This window comes from Eimeria maxima, genomic scaffold, assembly GCF_000499605.1.
Source record: "Eimeria maxima Weybridge genomic scaffold, Emw_scaff459, whole genome shotgun sequence".
In the NCBI taxonomy this organism is placed as follows: domain Eukaryota; phylum Apicomplexa; class Conoidasida; order Eucoccidiorida; family Eimeriidae; genus Eimeria; species Eimeria maxima.
In genome coordinates this window covers 2,501-11,959 of record NW_013566520.1, presented here as the reverse complement: position 1 = coordinate 11,959, position 9,459 = coordinate 2,501, and the positions used below count along the sequence as shown (strand labels likewise).

At 30.1% G+C, this 9,459-nt stretch overlaps 1 protein-coding gene across 1 annotated transcript in view; it reads left to right on the top strand.

Annotated features, from left to right (window-relative positions):
- Positions 1-9,341: 9,341 nt before the first annotated feature.
- The window catches only part of EMWEY_00033940 (U4/U6 small nuclear ribonucleoprotein, putative), a gene marked incomplete at both ends in the record, with an annotated part of 321 nt that continues 203 nt past the window's right edge, over positions 9,342-9,459 (top strand). The window contains one exon of the mRNA XM_013481903.1: positions 9,342-9,459. This exon is cut by the window's right edge and continues 203 nt beyond it. Coding sequence (XP_013337357.1) covers positions 9,342-9,459 — 118 coding nt within the window.

Here is a 9,459-nt window from a genome sequence, read left to right as displayed (position 1 = left end):
TTGAATTCAATGGAGAACTGAATGGTTGACTTCCTTAGCCGCTGCCGAAATGGTGTTCGCTCTAGTGCGTCACTGCGGTCGACGGGGGGAACTGGCGGCAAATAAAGGCGAATAAGGGTTTTTTTGGTGTTAACAACAGAAATAACATCAAATTATATCCGAAAATTGCAATTTTAACGGCAGGAAATACCCAACAGCGAGGGGAAGAGAAGACGCCATCGGGCAAATCCGCAGGGAAGTCGGCAGTTGCGATGATGTAACGAATAATGACAGAACGGCATAAATAAACAAAGACATGAAAAATACCTAATTATACATAAACGAAGCCTATTTATAATGAGATCGCAAGCCTTTTCCATTTAAACGAGCGGACTTTTGTATAAATATAGTGGAGGATCTCCGGTGTGTACATACACCACACGCATGCGCGGTAGTTATGATGACTCGACTACGACAATGCAAAGGAAAGCTGTGAAATTCTCTATTTTTTGACAATGTTTCATCAATTAAAGTGCCTTTTAAGCTCTCCTCGTGAATTATGTATGATTTATGTGTGCGAATATGCGGATTCCTTTAGTACATTTGCCTTAGATTACGTGTTCGTGTTATACTTAAGCATGTGTTTCGGCTTGAGCGACGTGGAAGCCAGCTGGATATATGGTATATATGGCTTAATGATTTTATTATTTGGTGTATTTTTCGGTCCTTTAATAGACAATTTAGGCATTAGATATTCCCTTTTATTGGGTAGCGCTACTTCTTTTTTTGCTCGTTTTACCCTTGTGTTCGCCACCGACACCACCACTCTTTTTGCAACTTTGTTGTTTCTTCTTCCTATTGGAGTTTCAATGACAAGTAATGTATTAAAATTGGCTGTCCGTCGGTACACCTCAATAACGACTCGTTCTTTTGCCTTTGACGGCTCGTAAGTCTTACAAATTCCCTTTTTTCTTACTTTTCCTTGCATGCAATTTAATGCTCTTTTCCCCTTTTTTTCAGCTATTTAGTCGTAAATTCAGCTGCATTAAGTTCTGCTGTTCTTCTTACAGCAACAAGGACTATGGTACCTGACTACGGACAACCTTATCGTCCTTATTTGTTGCTAGCTGCGCTACCTGGTCTATTACAATTCTTTCTTTGCTTCTTCTTACGCGAATTAGATGTTTCTTCTTCTTCTCTTGTTCCTTATAATCATCTACAAGGAGATTACTATATGGGCCCTAATTTTGTCCTATTACCCTCAACAGTAATTAATATATTTATTTATTTATTTATTTATATATTTATTTCCTTTTCTTCTTCTTTTTTTTCTTTTTTTCCTTTATAGGTATTTAAACAAGTCTTTTCTTCTCCTCGTCTTTGGCGATTTCTTGCTATCTCTACACTTGTATGGGCAGGTAAATAAATAAATAAATAAATAAATAAATAAATAAATAAATAAATAAATAAATAATACTAAGAATAATAATATATTAATTGTCTTGTTTATATATCTGTTAATATATATTACATTTATATTAATTAATTAGTATATAATAATATTAATTTTCTTTATATATACTTTTTTTTTATTTATTTTTTATTGTCTTTCTTATTAATAATAGGCACTGGTAGTATATTAAGGTAAGGAATTTTATGCTCTCTTTTCTTTCTTTTTTTTTCTTTATCTGCAGCAACAATATGCATGCATGCATGCATGCAAATGCATGCATGCATGCAATTGCATGCATTTGCATGCAGACACTTTGGGAGTACATTTCCTAAGACATTTACAAGATGTAAGTAAATATTAATTATATTTATTTACTTATATTTATTTATTTATTTATTTTTCTTTTTTTTTATTATTATAATTATAATTGGGGTGTATATACAGCTACCTCCTCCTCTGTCCCCTTTGAGCTCGTCCTATCAGGGAATCCTTTAGTGATTACTTCTTTTCTTCCTTTTGCTTCTCCTTCTTTGCATGCATATAAATGTGATCCTTATCATCTTATTACATGGGTACGTTCCTCCTCTATATGTATATTATACACATATATATATTTATTTATTTTATTTATTTATTTATTTATTTATTTATTTATTTATTTATTTATTTGGGTATAAGAGCATTGTTTACCTCTGTTGTGTCCTTAGGGTTGTCTTATATCCGCCTTGTCTATGTTTGTATTGGTAAGTTTTATTTATTTAATTAAATTAAATTAATTAAATTAATTAAGCTAAATAAATAAATAAATAAATAAAATAAAATAAATAAATAAATAAATATACAGAGTTCTTTTCCTTCTGTTGTTGGTGCTGTTGTTGGTGTTGTTCTCTTTACTATAGGAGAGATTATATGGGCACCAAGACTATTAGAGTTATCTGTAGTTGTACGTCTTTTTATTTATTTATTTATTTATTTATTTATTTATTTTATTTATTTATTTTATTTGTTTTTTCTTCCTTTCTTCCTTAATAATGTGTATTTCTTATTGTTTAGGTTGGTGAGGAAGGAAGAGAAGGAACAGGTAACCCATTAAAGAATAAATAAACTAAATAAATAAATAAATAAATTAATTAATTAAATTAAATAAATAAATTAATAAATTAAATTATTTATTTTTTTGTTGTATAGCAATGGCTCTTTCTGCTATTCCTCGTTATATAGCGAGGTTACTAGCAGGAGCATCATCAGGATATTTACTACAACAATTCTGTAAGAAAATATTTATTTTATTTATTTATTTATTTTATTTATTTTTATTTATTTATTTATTTATTTATTTATTTTTCTTCTTTTTTTCTTTTTATTTACAGGTAGTGACGCTGGTCATTGTCAAGATGTTGGTGCTGTATGGCGACGAGTAGGAGGATTTGCCTGTCAGTATTTATTTATTTATTTATTTATTTAATTATGTAAATTAATATAAATAAATGTAAATAATAGCAAATTAATTAATAAATTAATATAAATAACCTAATTCACCAATCAATATACATTTATCCAATAATTAACAGAAAAAAATAACAAAAAAGATGAATAATAATATTTCTTTTTTTTTTTAGTGTTAACACCAATCGCTCTTGTTGCATTTAAACCTTATTTATATATTTGTAAGAAAATAAATCATCCTTTTCTTTTTTCTTCTTTCTCTTCCTCTTTTTTCTCCCTCTTTCTTCTTTTTTCTTTTAATTGAGGTGTATATACAGCTCAAGATAATGAGGAGGAAAGAGTAAAGTTACAAGATGAGACACTTTTATCAATGAATTGTCCTGAAGGACTATAAACAAAATAAAAAAGAAAGGAAATAAAATAAAAAAAGAAGAGGGAAAAAAGAGTTAAATAAAGGAAAACAAAAAAGAAAAGAAGAAGAAAAATAAAAGAGAAAAAGAGTTAATAAAAGGACATAAGGAAGAAAAGAAAATATAATAAAGAAAGAAGAAATAAAATAAAAAGAAAGAGAGAGGGAGAATAACAACAAACCCCTCAACAACAAACGGGAAATTCTGCTATATTTGCTGCTGCTGCTGTTGCAGCAGCAGCAGCAGCAGCAGCAAATGCTAGATGGAGCAGCAGCAAGTTTGCTGCCGCTGCAGCGGTAAGAAACAAGAATATGGAGCAGCAGCAACTGTTGCTGCTCCTGCAGCAACAGCAACAGCAGCAGCAGCAACTGCTGCTGCTGCTGCTGTTGGACACCCAAAGAAGGTGTCCTTTAGGCTAAAAATTATATATTTACATTTTTATTTATTTATTTATTTATATTTATTTATTTATTTATGTTTATTTATATTTATAATTTAATTTATATTTATATTTATATATAAATATAAAAATATAATTAATTTCTTTCTCCTCCCGCTGCCTCTTGTAATTGTTTCCCTAAAGAACTGTGTACGGCTGTATACTGCACACAGAAAAAAAAGAAGAAAAAAAAAAGGAAAGAAATAACAAGTATGCCTCTTATTATTATTTATTATATATTATTTATTACTTATTATTATTTATTTATTATATAAAAAGAAAAAGGAATAAAAAGACTTACTTTATTAACACATCTATCTATACAATTACTTTCTCCTGCCTCTAAATATTCATTCTTTACTCCCGCTATACAACGAGACCAACAAGCATCCTGCATCCTATAAGAAAAAAAAAAAAAAGAAGAAAAAAAGAAGAAAATATAAATTATATTCTTCTTATTTTATTGTTTTATTATTTTGTACTTTATTGTCTTAAGACATAACAAGAAAAATAATTATTGTATATATATAATATATATATTATATGTATGTATTCTTAAACCCTAGTAGAAATATATATTTATATCTTTATCTTGTGTGTGTAGAGAAATATAAATAATTAAATATAATTATTAATTATTTAATTATTATTAAATAAAAAAAAAAGGAAAAAAAAAAGAAAAAAAATATATTATTTACCTTCTGTACATATCGCTTAGTCCCAATAATTCAACAACTGCAAGTTGTACAGGATCAGCAGTACCATCTGTCGCCATTTTTGTGTATTTTTTGTTAATAAAATTAAAAAAAAGAATGAAAAAAAAGAAAATTAAATAAAAAGTGTCAGAAAAAGGAAGAAAAAAGGAAAAAAAGAAAAAAAAATAATTATATTATATATGCGGGGCTTGAAGCCCCGTGGGGTCCTCCTTCTTATTGGTATTATTTGTCAAGAAAAAAAAAAAGCAGAAAAAAAGAAGAAAAAAAGAAGAAAATTAATTCTTTTTATTCTTTTTATTTTATTTTATTCCTTTTAAATAAAGAAACAAATAAATACATTTCTTTGGTGCATCTTTTTCTTTTTTTCTTCTGCATGCAGTAATAATTCTGTTTCTTATTGAAGAGTTATTATTCAATTTCTTTTCTTCCCTTTCTTCTTCTTCTTGTTTTCTTCGTTTTTCTTCTCTTTCTTCTTTTATTTTATTTTTATTTTATTTTTTATTCATTAGATTTACATTTAAGGAGAGGTTTTTATTCGTTTTCCTTCTTGAATCGAGGGAGTTCTTCTCCCCTCCCACCTCACCTAATTGAGGTGTATATACACCTCAATTAAACCTCTTTATGCCTTCTATTCATCATTTATTATTTATTTTATTATTTAAATAAAGATGGATAAGGCACAAAAAAAGGCAAAACATCGTCTTTCTTCTGTTGATAAAGAAGAAGATACAACAAAAATAAAGAAAACAAAAACAAAAACAAAAATAAATGATGAAGTAATTTCTTCTAAAGCAGCAGCAGCAGCAGCAGCAGCAGCAACTGCTGCTGCTGCTACTTCTTTATCAAGTCATACTATTGATAAGAAGGAGAAGAAGAAGAAAGCAGCAGCAGCTGCGGCTGCAGCAGAAGCAGCAACAGTTGCACCGGAAGCAGCAACAGCAGCAACAGAAGTTTCTTCTTCTCATAAGAAGAAGCAAAAAGAACATAAAACCCATACCTCTGCTGCAGAGGAGAGCAGCAAAAAGAATAAAAAGAATAAACATACTGCAGCAACAGCAACAGCAGCAACAGAAGCAGCAGAATCTGCCGAGATCCCTGCAGCAGCAGAAGCATCATCATCATCATCATCAGCAGCAGCAGCAGCAACAGAAGAGAATACGGATATAAAGAAGAAAAGGAAACATAAAAGTAATAAAGAAAAAGAAGAACAAGAACAAGAACAAGACCAAGAAGAACAAGAAGAAGAAAAGAAGAATAAGAAGAGAAAGAAAGAGAAGGAGGAAATAATAATAAATAAGAAGAGAATAAGAAGAAAAGAAGAAAAGAAAGAAGAAAAAGGAGGAGTAGTATATGTTGGACATTTACCTGATGGATTTATGGAGAAAGAATTATATTTATTTTTTATTCAATTTGGTGAATTAAAAGGAATAAAATTAATTCGTAGTAATAAGACAGGAAGGAGCAAAGGTTATGCATTTATTTATTATATATATAAACAAATAGCTATTATTGTTGCAGATACTATGAATAATTATAGATTATTTGGTCATACATTAGTATGTAAATATATACCTTATAATAATAATAATATTATTAATCCTTATTTATTTAATTATTATAAATATAATAAAAAAAATAAATCTAATAATAAACATCTTATTATTGGACCTTATAGACAAGTATTAAGGGCAAGAAAAGAAGCAAAAAAACATAATAAACCTGATGGATATATACCTACAGCTAGAGGTATTGCATCTATACAACAAAAAATTAAGAAAAAAATCGCTAAACTTAAGGAATTAGATATAGATTATGATTATTCTCCTCTTATTAATAATAATAATAATAATAAGGATAAGGATAATAAGGATAAGGATAGTAATAATAATAATAATGGATATCTTAATGAATGGATAAAAAAAGAAAGAGAAGAAAAAAAACTACAAATAAACAAACAAGAAAATAACAAAAATAAAATTAATCAAGAAAAAAATAAAAAAATTAAACATTAATTTGTTGTAAATTCAGGTGTACGTACACCTCAATATTATAAACTGCCGCTGCTCTTTTTCTTTTTCTTCCTTCTTTCTCTCTCTAAATTAAATAACAAATATATTAATAATATATATATATATATATATATTATTTTATATATATATTTGTTTAATTTATTTTATGTTATTTTATAATCTTTATGGCAGAAGCAGCAAGCAAAAGGAAGAAAAAAAAATCTTTTTTTTCCTTTTTCCTCCTTTTTTTGCAGTTTTTATTTCTTTTTTATTTTCTGCATGCAGATAAAAAAGAAATATTAATTGCAACTGCCTCTCTTCTTTGCCGCGCTTTAATTTATATATTTATTCTATTTGTTTATAAAAACCTTTATTTTATTTATATTATTTATAGTTTATATAATAAACTATTATTAATAGGTAGTAGATTTTATCTGTTTCTTATATAGACAGTAACGACTGTATAAAAATAGTAGGGATAGGCACTATTCTATTATTATTAGACAAGAATAAATAAATAAATAAATTAAATAAACTAAATAAGCAAATAACGTATATATATAGTAGTAGGGGTAATACTATAATGTACATTCATCTGTAGGTGTTGGTAAAGGAGATTTAGCTACTATAAAAAAGTATTATTTATGTTTATATAAGATGTTTTCCTTTTTATATTTAAATATGCGTGCATGCATGCATGCATGCATGCAGGTGTACATACACCAAAGTACAACAAAAAATCGAGTATTTATGGCGTTATTTCTTCTTTTATAGAGGAAGTTGTGCTTCTTCCTTATTTAACTAATTCATCTAATTAATTAAATAATTAGTTAATTTAATTAATTAATTAATTAATTAAATTAATTAAATTAGTTAATTTTCTTCCTCTTCTGCTGTCCAAAATCTCTGTGTCGCCAATTTGTATGTTTGTGGGCAAACGTAAGGCTTTAGCTGCAACAAACAAACAACAAATAAATATATAAATATAAGAAAGATGACAAAAAAGAAGAAAAAATAAATAAAAAAAGAAGAAAAATAAATAAAAATAAATAAAAAAGAATAAAAAACAGAAAGAAAAGGAAGAAAAAGAATTACCGGGAAATCTTTTAAATTGGCAAAATGAAATTTAGGAACTAACATAGAATTTATCAGAAAAAAACCTAAAAAGGAAAAAAAAAGAGAGGAAAAAAAGAAAAGTATAAATAAATAAATATTTATTTATTTATATTAAGAGATATTATTTATATTAAATAAATATATTTAATACAAATCTATTTGCAATTATTTGCTGCAGCTGAAAAATACAAAAAAAAAACAAATACTAAACTATGCCAATCCTTCGTCTTCGGCTACTGCATGCATGCATGTAGTAGAGGGATGTATGCAAGAATGCATGCATGCAGGAGTGCATGCATGCAGGAATGAATGCATGCAGGCATGCATGCTTTATGTGTACGAACCTTTTTTAGTGTGTCTTCCTAACCCAATAGCACCAAATCCCTTCTTAAAGCCTACAGGGGCATACTTTGCAATTAAGGGGCCTCTCCCTTTACTAGGCCCCATCTGCAGCAGCAGCAGCAGCAGCAAAAGCAGCCGCACAAAACTTCATGCATTAAAAGAAAAAGAGAAAATAAAGGCACAAGCGGAGGGAGGCGTTTGCTTTGATACAACATCGCTATATCATTTGCATACACTGTGCATGCATGCACAACTCTGCGCAACTCAACACAGTGCAGCATAATAGAAGACAATACGACATAAAACAACATAGAATATACATGCACAAGATACAACACAGAAAGAGTTAATTTAATGGAAGAACTCCTGAAACGGACCTTCGCGAGTCGAACGGAAGAAAGGCGAATGCAGGAAAAGGAGTTTGTAGGGGTCGTTTTCTGATTCTTCGTTGCATTTTCTGCATTTTCTTGAGGGGGAATTTGCTCGGAAATACCGCTAATTTTCGATTTAGATGAAGAAAATGAAGAAGATGAAGTGTCTAATCGTTTAAATAAGTTTAAATTGTTTAAAAGCTGCGGCTTTCCATCGGAAACACACACACGTGGATACCGTTGAAGAAACCCCATTCGTGAGGTGTACGTACACCTCAAGTTCTTGGTCGTGCAACTTTGCAGAAACTTCGCCACTAGAGGCCGCCAAGTTGAGCCGATGGGAAGAATCCGCGTTAAATACATCTTTTAATCATTATTTCATGAAAAACAAAAGAAATAATAATGATATTATTAATTAATTAAAGGTTTCCCTCTGCCTGTTTCGATGCATCGCAGGAACTCGAAACAAGAAACGGTAGCCTTGCAGTGGAAATACAACGAATTCAAGAAGAAACACACCCAAGTCCAACTCTAAATTTGAATATTTTGTGAATAAATAATTGCAAATCCACTTTTTTAGAAGGTTTTCCTTGGGGCTTTCCACCGCATGCAAATTCAGGAACTGGCTGAAATTTTGCGGCGCATGCAACAAATTTCCCCCCTTCAAGAGGGAACATCTCGTTAAAATGCAGAAATAAAGAATATTTTTACTCTTTTTCCTCTTTAAATGTGCTTGTCTGGAGGGAAAGATTTTTGTTGGATTGTTTTAAAGGGGCGTTTCTCTGCTCCTTCGACTTCGTCGTGAAGGAGCGGATCTTGCGGCCTTTTCTGCGGCGAGCCTTTTCCTTTTCTTACTTTGCAATTATTAATTTGTTCTATTCCTATTTTGTTTAGCCGGACTCTTCCCTAGTGCTTAAGATATCCCCAACAACAACAACAGGAGCGGCAGCGGCAGCGGTGTCCGCAGCAGCAGCACCAGCAGCAAAGGCTGCAGCACAGACACAGCAGCAGCACAAGCAGCACCACAAGCAGCAGCAGCAGGAGCAGGAGTTGTTCTGCAATGGCGGACCGTCCAAGCGGCACTCCTCCCTCTAGGGCAGATGATAAGAAATCACATTTATATTATGGCAAGATAACACAAACATCTGTTCCTGCTGCTGCTGCTGTGTTAGACGATG